The sequence below is a fragment of the Paramisgurnus dabryanus genome, chromosome 6, assembly GCF_030506205.2.
Source record: "Paramisgurnus dabryanus chromosome 6, PD_genome_1.1, whole genome shotgun sequence".
Classification (NCBI taxonomy): Eukaryota; Metazoa; Chordata; class Actinopteri; order Cypriniformes; family Cobitidae; genus Paramisgurnus; species Paramisgurnus dabryanus.
Window position 1 is genome coordinate 16,391,708 of NC_133342.1, and position 19,907 is coordinate 16,411,614.

The following is a 19,907-nucleotide window of genomic DNA, read 5'->3' on the forward strand; positions in this document are numbered from 1 at the left end:
TACAGGCATGTGATCAATAAATCTAGTTAAAACATACTGTGCAACAGAAGATGTATAACGTCTCTTCCTCACTGCATTTTATATTCTTGCCTCCATGTTCTTGGATTACAGTGTCATGTTGTTGTAAATTGATATTTGACCTTGAGTCTCGGGAAGAGTTTTGTGTTTGTGATGGTTTTGTTGCTGCAGTATGTCCTTCAGGTTAGGTTACAAGAAAAGGAAACCCTTCCTGAAACAAGATGTTACAAAATAAAAAAGCTAGAGATGTCAAAAAGATATACAGCAAAGATATACAGTGTTTAAACACTTAAGTAGGCCATAATTGCCATTAAATAAGATAACGTACACTGTTAAAAAATATGTAAAATCAACATATATTTTTATGTTACTTTAACTTAAATAAGTTAAACAATTTCAACTTGTTTTTATAAATTATGTCAACCTATTACAAGTCAAAACTTTAAAAGGTAGGTTGAATTCATTTGCAAAACCAAGTTGTTTTAACTTCATGCTTCATTTTTATTACAGTGTATGAATGCCATTAAATTAGGTACTGTAACAAAATACTGTAGCATATATTCAGTACTTTCCTAAAGTGTAGTTTATCAAATTATGTATGTTGTGTATGCTGTAATAGTGTTCAAATTGTTTTTATTGGTTTTGTAACAACTATGTCAGTGGTTCTCAAACTGGGGTCCGGGGCCCCCAGGGGGCCGCGAGACGGTGCCAGGGGGGCCCCAGTTTTATGACATTTTATAAAATACATTCATTTATCATAAATTTTGTGTAATTAAACAAACAAAATAAGCCTACTAACCAACATCACTACTTTGTATAATTTAATATGTTTTGTTTAATTAAAATGTTACATTTTAGAACTGTTTTTGTCATAAATTTTCTTTGGGGGGGCCTCAAAGGAATCCACCGTATACAAGGGGGGCCTTTTTTAAATAAATACCACTTGGTTTGATATTTTGTTATTTAACGCAATGACATTCATATGTTTTATGTGTAGCTTAACTAAATATCTTTTGAGGCCAATATATTTTCATTGTCGGTTGTATTCATGAAATCCTTGTATACTGCAATGTGCATACTGTAAAAAAACTTGGACTAAACCATCATAATCTAAACCAATAGGACAATATCAAAACGAGACCTTTTTAGAAATCTGCCCTGGTGTTAGAATCATAATGTTCCCCAGGCCTTTTTGGTTGTAATTGAAATTGTATTGATTTTGGGATGACCTTTGCAATGGCTAACTGCTTTGTTTCAGGTGTTAGATTGCTGCACTAAAAGCTTTCTGTCATCCTTCATGAAGGTGGAATATTCATTTGTTAGCTAAGCTTCAATTATTTTAACCACAAAAGATGTTCAACATGTCTTCACTGTACAACCTCCAGTAATGATGTCTGACTTTCAAATGGTTTGCTGTAATTAAAGCCAATATGCACAGTCAGATTCCCTGAGACTCTTAAGGAATTCCCAGACGTAAGTAACCTTTGTGTTCACACATCTCCTTAGAAATCTCTCAGTTGTACTGAAGTCAACATGCTTAGATGGTAAAAGCGTAGAATACCAGAGAAACCCTATTCGATCATTAATCCGATCTCGAAGTTCCCCCAAGAAATGTGTACGGTTTGAACAAATGGCAGAAACAATGCCTTAAGGGGCGTGTTGTAATGAGGATGTGTGTGTCATCGCAACAAGGTATCTTTAAGCTCTTTGACACAGGGGTTTTTATACAGATCAACATTAAGATGAGAAATGTGTGCAAACTGGAATAATGCAGAGATTAGGGAGCTCCTAACTGTCCATGCTGAAACTGAGATCGATGGCCAGTGTCATAAAACATTGCAAGTTCATCGTCAGATCAGAAAATAAATGCACAAGCCTAGTTTCTCAGAAATAAATAGTGGATGATAAATAAACGTACAAATTTTTCCATAATCTTTGTAAGAAAAGGGCTAAAATATATATGGATTGGCTGTACACATGAAGACGCACAGGGCTTGGTTTCAGATTTATCAGATTTTTTAAAAACAGTGAATTCAGGCTCCCAAAAATGCTGGATCCCCCTGGACAAAACTGTACGTATACAGCTAAACTCAGCTCTGTGTGGACAGGATCTAAACCAAAGCAGTCTCAGACATGTTGTTTTGATTCTCTTGTTAATGTGATGTCACACTAACAAAGCCCTGCCCAGCCCTGACTGAATGGTTAATGTTTCCCAAAAGCTTTTCTAAATGTGTTTGTTAGCACATTGTAGCACTAAAGCAGCTAATATACTACTGTCTCAGACTGTATCCACAGGTCTCAGATCTACTGTATTTTAAAAAAAGCAGTAGCTTATCACTTTTTAAAGGTACCCATAACAGCACTTCTTTTGATCCTGCCCAAATAGGGACATTTTGAATATGCTATAACAAATGATCTGTGGGGTATTTTGAGCTGAAACTTCACAGACACATTCTAGGCACACCTAAGTAGTGCTGCAACGGATCGCAGTTGATCTGTGATCGGTACGGTTCACAAGCCATGCTTCGGCTCGCCATGTGATTCGCGGATTAATACGCAAATTTAAATAGGGAAAGCTTATCATTTGAATGTGTTTCAAAGGTTTTCAAATGTTAAAATTCAAGTGATTTCAAACAATTTAACCGCGAAAAGATGCTAAAGTGAGCAGTTTACTTTAGGCACAAACGCACATGTCCAGGTCTAGTCAGACGTGATCATCCTTCAAAGATCAGCAGATTCAGAACTCTTGATGTGAAAACTTTAGAGAGTTGCGTCACTGTATCTCATACTGTAGTGTATTAAAATACATTTGGCTAATAGAGTAATGAAAAACAACGTAACATTTTTATGCGAAACAACTGTTTATGCTGGGCCATTTGTAATTCGCCCTCTGTCTGTCTGTGTGTGTGTGCATGCGTAAGGGCACTTAATACTGCACACACGGAGACGCGTTTCAAAAAGCAAGCGGACAAAAAATCTTTATTTTCTTGACAGGGCACATACAAACAAAATGATCTCCACGGTATTCTTTTTCTAATAAAAACATTGTTTATGTTTAAAATGTATGTATAGATTACAGTCAGAAACCAGTCTCTGCTTATTTGATCTTAGGGGCTGTTTACACTTGGTATTAAGATGTGTTTTCATCGATCAGATCACAAGTGGACGAGAGAGACACATTACGTTTATACCTGGTATTTAAATCCGTCTCTTTTGTCCACTTTCGACCGCTTCTGTTCTGAATACTGTGAGGGGAGTGAGACGGTGGGCGAGTCTCTCTGCTGTCATTCAATCGAGCGGGAGTAATTGTGAGTTTATATTAACGCAAACTAATAGTATGTCGGAGTCCGCTGCTTGTTTAGCAAGTATACATGCTGCACAGTGTTTTGTACGTTTATATGTTGGAGCTTTCTCTGAATTTTCAGAGCAATTGATGAAATAGGATCGCGCAACTTTCACGCTTTCAAAACGAAACTACGGAGAACACCCGCAGTAGTTTTATCAATGAAAGGCTAAAAATAGCGCTGTTCACCGTATGTTCACGCCAGAAGTCAAAAAAAGACGTAAAACTTGTGTTTAATAGCTCAGATTAGACAAATGGGCGGAGATAAGGCGGTCGCGTGTGGCTGTTCGAACACATTCAACCACATTTGCGTTCCGCAACTCCAAAGCGATCCGATCGAAAGTGGTTTTGACTACCTCTGGATGTGGTTGAAAGTGGTCGAAAGTGGACGCGTTCAAAACGTTTTGAACACCGTTTACACCTGGCATTAACGTCATCCACTTGTGATCCGATCGACGAAAACGCATGTTAATGCCAAGTGTAAACAGCCTCTTAAAGAGACAGTAACCTCAATTAACCCACTTAAGTCTGTGCCATTAATGTTAATCAAACAACCCAAGACAAAGAGAAAATCACTTCTGTAGCTCTAAAAAATAACAATTACATTATAATAAATTGTGTTATTATTTAATAGATTCGATTTCTGTACCTAATGATAATTTTAGACCTTACTTAATGTGCAACTTTGTTCATTTTTATAAATGTTTGTAATTTCTTGATTTGTTATTAGATTTTTCCCATTCTTTTTTTGCTGATCCGAAAAAGGATTCGATCCGTGCCTCGAAAACCGCAATGCGATCCGAACCGTGAGTTTTGTACCCTACATATTACATCTTGTAAAAATTATAATATTTGGCCCTTTAAGACGGTTACTTATTAAATGTTAAACTAAATTATTGATTGTATGTGAAATGATGCCGTCGTTGCGTTTGTTGTTATTATTATTTAGATTATTTTCTTCAATAAAATACATTCTTAAACTGTCAGTATAATTTTTTATCCCCAGCATTTGCACTTTCAGTGTTGTTATTTCATGTTTTTAACATACATCAATGTATATGTGATATACTGTATGTGTAAATAGCTTGGCGTTTCCGGGCACGAAACACATGATCACGGAGAGACGGATGAAAAAGGATTGTGCATTACTGTTAAAGCAGGTTAAAATGATAATATGATATTGCAGAGTAACGTATGCCGGAACAGAAGCTCCAGTAACACGATCTGAGGATCATCTAAGGAATATAAATAAGATCAGCAGAGGTATGAAAGAGCATGGTTACATATGGGGTTCCCTGCAGGAGAGATCACAAATGAATCTGACTTTTTTCTCAAACATAGCACTCAGATTGAGACTTCTAAGAGTTTTTCTTCTGAGAAAACGATTCAAGTTATCTTAAACATGCTGTAAATGTCATGCAAAAACAAAACAAACTGTGGTTAGTCATGTTTTTTGTTGGCACCCATGACAGAAAAGCTGCAGACTACAGCAAGTAGTTTGCCATGCGAGAACATAACCAAAGAAACAAGCCATGATCAGGTTAACCTTGAACTACTTTGAGAAGGTGACATTGAACAAGACATGTTCATTAAAAGCCTTTAGAGAACAACAGAAAAGATGAAACTCTGAGTGAGAGGAAACTGGAGGCGACACTAAAAATGAAACAATCTCATTTGTTTCAGATCTAATGGGCAAACTAGGAAAAAACAAAACGGAGGGCGAACACAAGCTATTGTCACAGCACTCAAACATAAAGAGAGTTTTCTCATAACGTATATAGAGCTTCTTGTGATAAGCCATCTGTCTGAATGTTTTTATTCCTTTAATATGAATTCTGGTACAGAAATCATAAGCCAGTCTCTGTCACGTCACCTGCCAGACATGTTTCATTTTGTTTCCCAAAAGGTCATCCAGCGACATCTCATAATGGCACATCACTACTGATAACCTTTTGTTTCTCCATTCTGACAGCAAGTGCTCAATTGTATTATGAAAATATTGCAGACTGAAAATGCATATGGCAAATGTTATATTATATTGCTCTTTCTTTTGCTCTATTGACAATTTACCCTGCAATAGTGATCTTCTAGTGTACCAATCTGAACAGCACATCTGGAGAAAAGCACTTAGTGCAATCTCTGTGTGGAAGGACACTTTATAACCATGAGACTTTTACAGAAGAGTTGATTGGCACATGTGTGACGTCAATAACTAAGCTATACTGTATGCATTACTTGATCCTTTAGAGATCAATAATAATCTGCAACAAGATGACTGGATGAAACAGGTCTGGAAAATGGCCACATGATGAAAACACGAATCCTGCTTAACACTGTATATTCATCTGTGTGTGTTATTATAAGTTTTATTATATATATTCATTAAGTTATAAGTCACCACTTGTCTCTAAACATTTATCAGCAATAATTGTGAGGCCAAAAAAGAGAACAATTTCCAGGTCATTTCCCCCCCCCCTCATTCACAAGTCAATGTTCTTTCAGTGCCAATGGAAATAGAGAAAAATACCTTGTTCCAAAAAACACTGCAGAACAAAGCTGAATAAGTCATAGTGCAGTTTTACTGTAGACTAATGTGGGTCAAAAACTATCCAACACATTTCAGACAAGAACTGACAGAATCTATTTCAAAAGCCAATGTTTTTATCCTGCGGCAACAGAACCTAGCGAGGATATGTGGTGATGAAGGTGATGGAGGGAGGAAGACAAAGGTCTAATGGAGATTGTCTAGAAACCAAGCAGTTGGTATATATCAGCGGTTCCCGAACTTTTTTCCTGCGCACCCCCTATGTTCCAACCGGGTTGGCGCACCCCCAATCCACACTTCAAAAAAATAAAAAACGTTAGAAAGCTTTTTGTTTTCTTGCCATAAACACTCATGTTTAATCATGCGCAAATAACCAGGGATGTAAAAAAGTTGGGTTTAAGTCCTAAATCGGGCTTAGCTACGTCCGACATTGTGAAAAATATTTCCGCCTGTTGCACCATCAAAAACTACGACCAGACGCAGCTACGCTCAGCTCAGTAGCTGTCTTCAATGTTTCTATCAAAAACTAATAAATTATAGTTTTTTATTTAAAATGAAAGCGATTACAAAGGAAATGTTTACTGTTCATGTTTTTTTATTAATTTATTGTATGGAAAATCCCACTTAACTCTTTCACACCCAGCATTTTTCATGATTTTCACAAAAGTTTAATGTCTTCCAGAAAATGCTCCTTTTTCAAATATATAAACATACAATATATGAAATAAAAGACAGACCCTCTGCTTTCAAACAAAAATATCAGTTTCATCCTACCTTCATGTGTTCTGTTTTTATCACCTCTCAAATATGTGTAGGTTTCATCAAAAACACCAAATTTTTAACAAAAAGCTGAGATAATTCAATTTTTGTGAAGGACTTTTGATAGAGATCAGATGCAGAGCGATCTTTAAAACATACACGGATATACAGCTGTTTGCCCTAGGGCAATACTTCCGGGTTTTATAAGTTGCAGAATAGCGCCTGGTGGATAATAGCGGTATTGCAGATTGACGCGATAACTCGTCAATGGTGGGGAAAGACTTAAAGAAACAGACTGCCATTACGCACCCCCTGGTGGCAGCTCACGTACCACACTTTGGGAATCCCTGGTATATATGAACATAATACTACTATTTCTTATGTTTGGTAAGGCAACCACAACCATTACTATTCTTAAAGGAAAACCGTTTTTCAATATTTTACTATGTTCTTACCTCAACTTAGACGAATTAATACATATCTATCTTTTTTCAATGCATGCACATATTCTTTGTACAGTGCATTGTAAATGTGTTAGCATTTTACCTAGCCCATGCTATCTAGCCTATGATGGAAGAGCACTTAGTTTGCAGTCTTTTAATAGGGAAAACATGGAAGTGTTTGGTGGCTTCTAAATTCATCCCTGTTTGGATCCCAAGGAATGAATGGGGCTAGGCTAAATGCTAACACATTCACGACGCGCTGTACAAAGATTAAGTGCACACATTGAAAAAAGATAGGTATGTATTAATTTGTCTAAGTTGAGGTAAGAACATAGTAAAAAATTGAAAAACGGTGGTGTTTTCCTTTAAACCTAGGGTTACCAAACTCCTCACCAACCATGTATTGTATGTATGTAGCAACAAAGAATGCTCTCACATCTACAAAGCAATGCTGACAATAATAATGAGCTTATATGCCAGTGAGAAAATGTTACAATTTATATATAACACAAATTATACAATTATGTGTATCTGTCATAAACATGACCAAGTCATATTTTACCATTACAGGTAAAATGAACAGATGAAATTAAAAAATCCTTAACATGGAAGTTTTTTACAACCACAAAGGTTGTAAGAGTCAAAAACACATTTTACAATAATGGAGACAAAATAATATTGTCATGACGGTACTATTTAAACATGGTATTTATTTTTGTATAATTTTTTAAATAATTTTTTAAACTGTATAATGCATATGTTCTTTCGTTTTGGTTGAAAGACTGTTTGAAGTGATTGATTTAAATGATCTCAGCAGTAAAAAGGCAAAAGCAGGTACAGGCATCACTTTGCAATTCTCAAAACCTATAATACGTGCAACCTATTACATCACTGTCTGAAATCCGTCACCTCTAAAAACATATATATTATGAAAGAGCCAGATGAAAATGTGTAACGCCCACCTCTAGCGTAATACAACAGCGACTTCCACACAACCCCAGAAAGCATATAAACCCACACTTGATATGTAAGTCATAAGCAAAATGAAATGCAAAAATGACACGAGTTATCAAAGAGATGCCAATAAAAAGAGATGTTCCTATCATTCATAAATATTAATGATTGATGCTCTGGGGTCATATATATTTAATAATCGCATAAGTAAGAACAAACAGAGAATAATCTTTTGATGTAAGGAAAGCGATCCAAATCAGACACCTGCCAAAACATAGCTGCTGTTATAGCTTACAAAGACAGGGTGTCGTTAAAAAAGCAAGTGAACTGCAACACACTCTCCTCCATTACTAAACCGATGGCTCATAATTTTACTTCATAAGGGTTGAGAACATCAAAAGCAATTCCCAATTAATCCCAACTATCAGACCTACTTTATGGTTGCCACTACTCCAAATATAACCCCTCCTTCCAGCAGAATTTAAGGCAGCTAATATAAGACAGCAATTGAAGAGCTCAGATGCATCTGAAATTATCTGAGCATTATTTTTACCAGACTTTTAAAGATTTTGCCAACTAACCGGTATTTCTGAATGTACTGAGGGCGTGATTAAGCAGATTTGAAGTGAAAGTATTAAATGACAGAAAATATGTGCTGAGAGCATTCGGGTATATATCATCATCTTATTTTTGACGGAGGAGGCGTTTGGTGCTTTAGCATCTGAGCTCCTCAATTATTCCTCAAACTAATCATTGTCTTCAATGAATGCTAAAGAATGCAAACAGAAAATTTAGCAGGTGGATAAGAATTAAACATCTTGAAATTTTCATGTAAAGTACTCTTAAAATAACTTTAACTGAATGACTCCTGCGTCTCCATTGACTTTCAAAGAAACACACCAGTTGATGTTAAACTCTTACTGACAAGTCATACATTGGAGAACAATGTAACAAGGTCAGGTGAATGCTTGATTAATGGATGGCATGAAGGTAATCGGAGCACAACAGATGCAGTAGTTTGGCTTAATTGATGTGAATGATGGGATCTGCAGGTTGCCATGCTTTTTTCAAACACAATGGACTGATGTGACAAAAACGTGAAATAAAGAGCCGTGTTTACGTCGACCATCTGTTGTGTTGGAGACAATCTATGTAGTCCAATGCAACTGCGATTTGTATTAAATATATATTCAAGCAGACTACTGCCTTAAATGGTTCTTGTGATATGTTAATTTAGTAATATTTCAATTTAATTGAATTTTCTATAATAAATCAACTGACAAAATTAAATTACTAACATAACTTGTGACCCAGTCATTAAAGTCTCATAATATAATTATGAGATCAGTAGCATCACCGTTTAATTTCAATCATTGATTTCAAGTTTTGATGGTCTTAGTCAGTATTAAAGATAACAAGGTGTACATTACGTACGTATAAACCATTACGTACAAACAATAGCCATGTGATATCTATCTATCAATCAATCAACCAACCAGCCAATCATCTTTGATCTAATATATCACTTTCATTTTAGTTTGATAAGTAACTACTATATATAACCACGTATTACATCATAAACATACCTATGATACTACTGTAAATATATACTTTGTGTTAAGTTATGCTATGACAGCCACCAAACAACATCTAATCAATACACATAATACGCACCATTCAGCAACATAGATAAGGACAACTGTCAAAGCACAACATTAAAGGCAAACACAACATTTTATCTTAGGCTTGCTTGTTAGCTCAATTCAACACAAACTAAAGAGAAACTCAATGACTTCAATTTGCTACCTGATCTTGAGAGGCTTTCCTCTGTCCACTGGACTCTGCTGAAGTCATGCTGAAGACGTGGATACAAAGAGCGAGGTAAGAGCTGTGCAGATGGAATGGAAAGCGCTATTCACCCATTCAATGAGGGCGAGAGAGAGAGACAGGGAGGGAGAGAGGGATGAGACATGCGAGCAGAAGAGAGAGAGAGAGAGTGGAAAAGCTAGATGTGCTTTATTTAGAGTCAAGAGAGGTGCACTGAACAACATTAATACTGAACAGCTCTGTTGCGCAGGTGCAAAACTATGAGATGCGCTAAGGGTTTTCCTATTAGGGAGTAAATTGTAATACTTTGAAATCAAATATGAAAATAGTAAAATAATGAATTAGTTTTTTTTACTACAGTATATTAGTTTTCTTTATCACAATATGTAGTTGTGAATAATAAAAACTGTTCTTGCATGGGATATTCCTGAATTAATAATAGGTTTTTACCTTTGTGCAGTATATCTTACCACCAGCCTTTTGTTACTACACTGTGGTTGTGTTTGGAAAAACACACTGCCATACTATTACTATTATAGTATGCATGCAGAATACAGTATGCACAGTATGCAAATATTTTACATTTTGCATGCAAAAAGTTCACACGCTAGCATAAGTACGTTAAACATATTGATTTTTCAAAATGTATTGCATAACAATACCTGCTAATCCATGATACATGAAAACAGGCTACTGCTGAAGTAATAGAGACAGACAAACAGCACTTACAGTAAATGTGTGCCAGTAACTGTTGGCAAAATGGGAAATTAACATTTTACAGAGAAATGTTATCAGTTAATGGCCCATCCTCAGCACAAACAATGCATTTAGCGCTCTCTCTGAATGCTACAGTACAGTATATTGCAGCTTTGAAGCTGTCTATGTGTCCGGATTGCTGTCAGTAGTATGTAGAGTACATGGTGTGTTAATTCTAGTAGTGGCAACAATTTTTACTTCACTGCAATCATTTCTTCAGTTTTGCCTCATTGCATCATTTGACTGAAAGGTAGAAATGCAAATATAGTAATGCATAATGCAGGCCCATTATTCATACATAATTGTTTATAAACAGCTGAAAGTGAATAAGAAATCAAATTTAGGTTTCAAAACTGAAGTCAATAATAATTCAGTGTGGTCAATGCCCAAATGATGTGTTGGAATATTAAAAAGACTTGGCTTTGGTCATCCAGTGAGGACAGACGCTGTCCAAAAACACATTCTGATAAACTGCCTCGGATATAAAAAGTGACAGATGGCGTGTGCGAGGATTCACAGAGCACTTGTTCATGACAAAATTTCACCTTAAAACAGACAGGTTCATTTGAATGGGTTGAATTTAATCGTAATGTATAACAAAAATAAGGCAAGCAAATACTGGCTCTATGCTAATAAACACAAAATAATATGTAACAGCACTTTTATGATACTGTATGTCACTTTGTTTTGTTAAGTAGACATTTCATGTGTAAAACCACGCGGAAAACGTGACCATCGCTTGGATCTTGTCCCATGACCTGCGGTGCGCTTGCAGCATTTTGAAAAGTTGCGTTGTTTTTAACTCGAAGTGGTGCGGACACGTCTGGAAAAAACAAGCGTGTCGCACCGTGTGCGAGTCGCGACCATGTCGTGAGCACGCATTTGAGATAACGAACTTTAGCGCGCGAAAGAGGAACAGGTAATCTAACTACACACCCTATGCAGGGTTCCCACACCTTAGTTAACTTCAAATTCAAGGACCTTTCAAGGACTTTCCAGGTCCAATACCCTCAAATTCAAGGACTAAATGTGAGAGCAAGGTTACATTGTGTTACCTTTTAAGATACATTGTTAAAGTTCCCTTTAGGGGGAACTCGCACTGCGATGACATTTTGGGGACGCCTCCAGGGGTAAGTGCGTCTGAATGTGTATATCAAATTCAACCAATGTTGAGGCTTAACGACAAAGACAGGGTGACGCGGGAGACAGGAAGTATATCGCTGTCTGAAATATTGCCAAAGACGGCGTTACAGGGATGCAGGAAGTATGGCAAGGGAGACGCAGCGCCTCGTTCCCTTCTCATGGAACAACAGTTACATACATAATCCGAGGACATTTTCATGTGTTTTTTTGTATGTATATTTTCAAAAACTTCCCAGGGCCTTGAATCCCCCCCAGATTCACAAACTTTGAAGGTCCCATGCGGAACCCTGTTTTTAACTTAATTCTGTGCGGACCCGCCTGGAAAAAACAAGCGTGTTGCACCGAGTGCGAGTCGCAACTGCGTCGCTTCCATTATGAGTGCGCATTTGAAATAACGAACTTGAGCACGCTAAAGAGGAATAGGTTATCCAACTACACACTATGCGGGGTCCCACACCTTAGTTCAGGGTTTCTCAACCCTGGTCCTCAAGGACCCCCTTCCAGAATGTTTTAGATGTTTCCTTAATTAACACACCTGATTTAAATTATTAGCTTGTTAGGGAGACATTCTGGAAGGAGGCTGATGAGTTAGTTCAGGTGTTTTAAATTGGGAGACATCTAAAACTTTCTGGAAGGGGGTCCTTGAGGACCAGGGTTGAGAAACACTGCCTTAGTTAACTTCAAATTCAAGGACCTTTCAAGGACTTTCCAGGTCAAATACCCACAAATTCAAGGACTAAATGTGGGGACACATTTCAAGTGAGAGCAAGGTTACATCGTGCTACCTTTTAAGATACATTGTTAAAGTTCCCTTTTGGGGGAACTCGCACTGCGATGAATCTTTGGGGACGCATCCAGGGGTAAGTGCGTCTGAATGTGTCTATCAAATTCAACCAATGGTGAGGCTTAACGACAAAGACAGGGTGACGCGGGAGCCAGGAAGTATATCGCTATCTGAAATATTGCCAAAGACGGCGTTACAGGGATGCAGGAAGTATGGCAAGGGAGACGCAGCGCCTCGTTCCCTTCTCAGGAAACAACAGTTACATATGTAACCCGAGACGTTTTCATGTGTCAAACACAACTATGCAAAAAAGCCTTTTGGTATGAATCAACATTCGCATACAAAGGATATAAGCATTTAAAGTGAACAGTTTAGCATGTGTGCTTAAAAAGTCTAGAATTTTTATGATATTTTCCTATACTACACAGGGAATAATATGGATTTTTTCCAGAAAACTTTTTGCACAAAATAGATTCAAGCACTTTCAATGACCTGTATCTATGTATGTATATTTTTAAAAACTTTCCAGGGCCTTGAATTTCCCCCCACAGATTCACAAACTTTCAAGGATTTCAAGGACCCGTGGGAACTCTATTACAAAAAAACAGTCGAAAAGGGTCCCTAGCTGTCACTGGGTCACTTTTAAAAAGGTCCTAATATGTACCATTTGGGTATGGACAAGCATACATTTGCAACCAATATGTACCTAAATTTGCACTCTTTGGTACCAATATGTATTTGTGACATACTAATATAAACGTATTAGGTGCAAAGGTGTACTTTTTGAAAGGGTATCACCTCAGTAACAGCTAGGGACAATTTTATGACCATCTTTATTTCTGAAAGTGTAGCTCGTTCAGTAAGGCCATATCACACTGCTCCAGATGCTACACGTGTAGCATGACACCTTATTCAACAGTCTCTTTACCCAGCACTCAGCCATAATTTAGCACATCTTCCTCATGCGAAACGTGTCATGCTGCACCTTCCAATTTCCCCTTGTTCAAAAGCCTGTACCTTAGCACATTCATATGGAAATGCAGAAGAAGAGACAGAGGGATCTTCCGCTTTGATAAGTGACAGAAAGCACAGGGTTGAATAATTGGATACTGATCTACTTTAACTGCTCAGGCACTTTTATTCATCAGGGGGCGTATTATAGAAACTTTCTAGGTCTTAACTTAAGATATATGTTAAATTAGGGAAGCAAATCTTCAGTTGATTTAGGATTCTCATCTTATCTCATCAAATCTAGTCTCATCTGTAGTAAGTGCAATCTTAAATCGCTCAATCATGTTCGGCTATCAACTTTCAGGTCTGTTACCAAGCAACCAACAAAGCTGCTGCTATAAATATATTTTTAAAATGAAAATGATGCGAAAGAAAAATACATTTTTTTTCAATATAATCATATTTCGTGGGTGTCTGTGTTTTTTATTATTGTTTCATCGTCAATGCGCTGCATATCATCTGTGAGTAACCATTACATTTAAGCATTTAGCAAATGCGATTTACAAACATGAGAAAACTATTCTTCCTAAGGTAGATAAGTGCTAGGATACTCTCAACATTTTTTTTATTATCTTTAATAATTAAAAAAATGTTGAGAGTATCCTAGCACTTATCTACCTTAGGAAGAATCGTCATGTTTGTAAATCGCATTTGCTAAATGCTAAAATGTAATACTCTCAACATTTAATAAAGACATGAGAAGAAACAGAAGTGGAGTCGAGTGTGTATTCATCATGATCCCATTAAGTGTTTACGCATAAGGTACATTACCTGTTTTCTAATCATGAGGGATAACAGTGTTGGAGGATTGCAAGAAACAATGGCAGTGATTTCGTGGCTATGTGTGAAGGTAAAAAATATTTAAAGAGTCTTTAATCTCAGAACAAACATTGCTGTTTTTTATTGTGTTGAAATGTAATGCCATTCTTCAGCAGGGCTATCAAGATGTGATTGCTATAGCTGGCTTTCATTTAAGTTTGTGGAGTATCCCTAAAGTTAAGACAATGTTATGACAATACCCCTTTCCTACATAATCTGTAGTTATGATAAGATAATGCCTTTGGATGTTATTCTGCAAAAGCTTTTATAATACATGAGGTCCTATTTGAAATGACCATGGTAACCAAACAGATGAGATTTTAAAATTACAATCTTTCTGTAATACACTTATTATTCTGACACTTCAGCAATGATTCGAAATTCATGAAGCACTGATACACTAATTAAAAAACTGCCACTGTTTTAAAATCACATACAAAAGTATGGACAACTACCATGTTACCTTTTCATAATTGTTTCTTATGCAAAACAGTAGTTTCCATGTTCTGATCAATTACTTTTATATTAACCGGGGAAAGAAAACAAATCATGTAGAAACAACATTAAAGCGATGATGACAATTTTCATTAAGTTTCTTTACTATATTGTACAGACTAAGCTTTAATGGAAACATATGATACACTAGGCTATACTACACACTTAGAAAAAAGTACAAAACTGTAACTGGGTTGGCACCCTTTTAAAAAGTACAGTTTTTACCTAAGTGGTGCATTTAGTAATCTTAAAGGTCCATATTGGTACCTCAAGGGCCCTATCATACACACGGCAAATGAGGTGTGTTCAGGCGTATTTTTGAGGCAAATAAAATAGACTATGCCATTGACCAACTAAAATCTGGTTTAAAGTCTAAAGTCAATGCTGCAATATCAGGGTTTCCTGCAGCACTTTGCAGTTCAGGCGGCCCCCCTAAACTGGAAAACCCTACCGCCTTAACTATGTCATCCAAAAAAAAAATTAGCTGCACAAAAGGCCGTCAAGTACATCTCGGAGAATAGTGCTTCACACTGCGAGCGGGCACCCGCGCCACACAGCCGAATGAGAGAAAGACGTGGTCCGTCACTGTCTGGAGGATAACTAGTAGCCAGTTGATAAAACATCTTGTAGAATAGCGCGGACACGCTTCACACAACGAGTGTGCACGTGCGCCACATGGCCGAAATGGTCCGTCAAGTGTCTAGAGCAGTGGTTCCCCCTAGTGGTGCCCAGACTGACCGAGAGAATGTTTGTAATGGCGGGGGGAAATTGGCTCTTTATTATTTCTTTAACTGTGGTAAACTTCACATGGGAAAGTTTTATTAAGAAATACAATTTCACATTACAAGCTATAAATTACTCCTGATTTAATTTCATTTTACGAGCACGTCACAATAGCCCCGCCCTCTTCATATTAGGCGCTAACTGATGATTCGTTCATTTATTTTTTCATTTTTTCATCAAAATGGACATCTGGTTAAAAACGGGCACTTTAAAGAAATCAAGGGACGGGAATGAGCCATCTACATCAGCCTCTTCCGACCACGGTGCTAAATATATAGAAAAAGCAGATCAAAGGGACTCGGATGATAATGAATGGAGTAAAGAGGCAGGAAAAGATAAACCTAACAGAGATGTTCTGGTCAAGAGAAATAGGCCTACATGCCAGAGTGAGAAAATGTCAAGTAAGAAACGCAAATACAGTGACAGTTACATTGCTTTCGGGTTTATAATATATTTTTTTATGTTTTCTAATCTACAGTGAATATATGTATTTAGTTACTACAACTGAAATGTGAAGTTTAACCAGAGTATTTGTATTTAGTTATTGCAACTAAAAATGTGAAGTTTAACAAAACTGTCATCCATTACCCTGAATTTTGATGATCTGTGTACAAACATGCAGGACATCTCACTAAAAAAGGTGGTAATCTTTTGTATTTATAACAGATTTTTTTAAGGTTTTCTAATCTACAGTGAATATTTGTATTTAGTTACTGCAATTAAAATGTTAAAAAAGTTTAACCAGAGTAAGGTGTTGGGGGTGCTTGACAGGTGTCAAACACTAGAAAGGGGTGCATGCTGCAAAAAGTTCTTGCAAATTTAAAGTTAGCTGCTGATTTTTGTTGTTTGAGCAACCTGCTAGCTAGGTTGCACGTGCCTGTTGATTCGGTATAAATGTTGAGCGCTCTTGCTCACGTTATTTTTGTGCATTTTTTACATGCTACAGTAGTTACACTCCTTTAAGATAATGTAATTAATAGTGGGAAATAATCAGATTTTACCATTTTCACTCTATCTATCATCGTTCGCCAGACGTTCTACAAATCTGCTTCAGTTTGTGTTTATTATCCCTTTAGTTTCATTTCATCATGCAGCTATTTTCGTTATAGGTATCTGTTAAAAACATTTAATTAATTAATAATCTAGTGTGTGTTCAATTTCTGTCATAGTTTCTTTAAAATTAAGTTTTATTTGAGTGTTTTAAATAAAAATATGTTAATTTTCATTACGACGCGAACGCCCCGCCCCTTTGATTTTCACGCCCCCTGGCCACAAAAACCCTCCCACCTTAACTAACAAATTTTCTTTGGGAAACCCTGATTTTTTTGTTACTTAAAGCAGTGGTTTTCAAACGGGGCCGCGACATGGTGCCAGGGGGCCCCAGTTTTATGACATTTTATAAAATACATTCATTTATCATGAATTCTGTGTAATTAAACCTTAAAAATAATAAGCCAACTAACCAACAGCACTTCTAGGTATAATTTTATATGTTTTGTTTAATTAAAATATTACATTTTAAAACTGTTTTTGTCATAAATTTTCTTTAGGGGGGCCGCGAAAAAATGCACTGTACACTAGGGGGGCCGCACACTGAAAAAGTTTGGGAACCACGGACTTAAAGAGCGTGTTAATAATATTCGCATATAAACAGGATGACAATGCGCGTTTCCTTATTACGCAGCAGCACACAAACATTTGCAAATCTGTACCTACAGTAAATGGTGCATATTAGGACCTTTAGAGTATAAAGGGTACTGTCTCAGTTTAAGAGCCTTTAGAGTAAGGGGTTATAGCTGACCGACTTGCTTTCACCTTTGTTTTATACTTTCCTGTGCAGTGGGGGACATTTTTATTTTCTGTCCAACAAAAAGCCACTCATAAAATCATTAACCATTATTATAGGTGATTGGATCACAAAATCAAGAAGGCAAACAAACAATCCAGGTGAATGTTGATTTCCCCTGTGATAATTAAAATGTTCTAGTAGCCTACCTATTAATGATCCCTAACTAAAGCTTATTACCTTTTCTCGCGGTTTTTATTTTATTTTTACAATGAATGTTGTCATGGTAACAGAGACCAATTGCCGAGCCTGTTTTGTTACTTGGCTAGCAGACCAGCAAGGAAGTGAACAATTATTTCCACCTCCTACTCTGTTTTGTCATATAATCATTTCACATGCATGGCATAAATGCTACTGTAATGGATTAATCTCACTGCTGGAAAGAGAACAACACTTTTGAACGATGTTACAGCAGAGATAAAAATACTAAATATATATTATAATTATCATTATGAAAAATGGCACACGTCAGGCACACAAAATTTAAAATGACCCTATCAAGCTATCGCTCTTGCTGTATATGACGCAAGTATAAGATCATCTGAGAAAGTAATAAGGGGAACAGCCTCCAATTCAAGAAAATAACACCTGATGCAATGTGTGCAGAGTCTGATCACCACAAATAAAACTGACGAGCTGGACATCACATCTTTCAGCGTTACTGGAAACAGTTTGCTAAGAGACCGTGTCAAAACTCATTTAAGCACGTAAAATCATAGCTCCATAACAACATCTCAACACCAGTGAGTACATGTTGTTGCAAACAGGGCATTTCAGGTCTTCAGTTTTATCTTGAGATGGTTTATAAACTCAACAATACCTGGAAAAGGCTCATTTATCAATTCTTGATCTAGTTCCAGTTTATCTAATGTCATGAGCATCTTTACTGCTTGTGAAAGACGCTATATTAGGAACACTTTGAGGCTCTGCCATGAATAGATTTACCAGCATGTAAATTGTATTGTGCCCTTTTATGTGGCTATATTCAAGAAAATCAGATGCTGTCTATTATGTTGACTGTTGAGTTACAAAGCACAGGAGAAAAACATGAAATATATTAATAGAAAAGTAAAATATTACTTTAATAAGTCAAACAACAAAGGCAACATCATTTCATATTAACAGAGTGAAAATCTTTTTTTATGTCTGTTACAGAGGATTTACAATAGCATACTGGTTTACACCTTACTGAATATGGCACAGAATATTGCCAACTACTTTTTAAAAATAGTTTATGTAAAACACATTATGTAACAGTAAACATTTTTAAAGGGAACATTTCACAAGATTTTTTTATTAAAGTCAAATAAATATTTGGTGTCCCCAAAGTATGTGAAGTTTATTTATTGGTTTCTCAATTTTTTTGCTTTTTTTACCATTTTCGCTTGGGTTTAGAGTTAGAACAACTTTTTGTTATATAAAAATGACATCCTAATCCAAACCCCAACTCCAAGCGACCATGGCTTAAATATGGACAAAAACATGGAGAAACCTGTATATTAAATAACCTCATTAAGCAAATCTAAAATCTAACCCTAAACCCAAGTGAAAATGGTTTAAAAACAGAAAAAAATTGAGAAACCAATAAATAAAACAACAAAAAAAGATGCAACGTTTAAGTGAATGGGAAGGACTGGCGTATCATATGCACGCCAAAGTGGAATTTGGCGTATGTATTGCACGAGTTTTACACTTCGTGCTATTTATACACATCTTCAGGAGACTGTATTGGAAGTTTTAGCTCAAAATACCATATAGATAATTTATTATAGCATTTTAAAATTGCCCTTTTAAATGCAAATGAGCTGATAAAATGCAAACACTAATCAGCATGTTGATGCTTTGTTGAAATTGAAACTTGTGCTGCCAACTATTCTCTCTCTCTCTCTCTCTCTCTCTCTCTCTCTCTCTCTCTCTCTCTCTCTCTCTCTCTCTCTCTCTCTCTCTCTCTCTCTCTCTCTCTCTCTCTCTCTCTCTCTCTCTCTCTCTCTCTCTCTCTCTCTCTCTCTCTCTCTCCATTAAATGTCAGTGCCATGGTTAATTAGTGCAGATTAAGGGGTGGTATTATTTTAATAAAATCCTCTTCTGACATCACAGGGAAGCCAAATTTCAATGACCTATTTTAGAGAATGCTTTTACCAAAACTATACATTTTCTAGATTAATAGAATCACTGTGGACCCAATTATAGCACTTAAACATGGAAAAAGTCTGATTTTATAATATTGCATTGTGTGATACAGTATTGCATGCAGCATTATGTATGTTTGCATATCTGACATTTTGCATTTGCTTCCAGTTTAAATACTGAAAATACTGCACTGCAGACATAGTAAGAGTAGCACAGTACTATGGCAGCATGATATTTTCAACAAAGCCCTG

At 36.5% G+C, this 19,907-nt stretch overlaps 1 protein-coding gene across 4 annotated transcripts in view; it reads right to left on the reverse strand.

Annotated features, from left to right (window-relative positions):
• The window catches only part of dpp6b (dipeptidyl-peptidase 6b), a 155,277-nt gene that overhangs the window by 58,367 nt on the left and 77,003 nt on the right, over nucleotides 1-19,907 (reverse strand). Inside the window, exon 1 of one of the 4 annotated variants that reach the window (XM_065268164.2) lies at nucleotides 9,869-9,981. The exons of the other annotated variants lie outside the window; for them this stretch is intronic. Coding sequence (XP_065124236.1) covers nucleotides 9,869-9,916 — 48 coding nt within the window. The 5' untranslated portion in view covers nucleotides 9,917-9,981. Of the gene's footprint in view, nucleotides 1-9,868; nucleotides 9,982-19,907 lie in introns of those variants that run through there. 4 annotated transcript variants of the gene reach the window in all.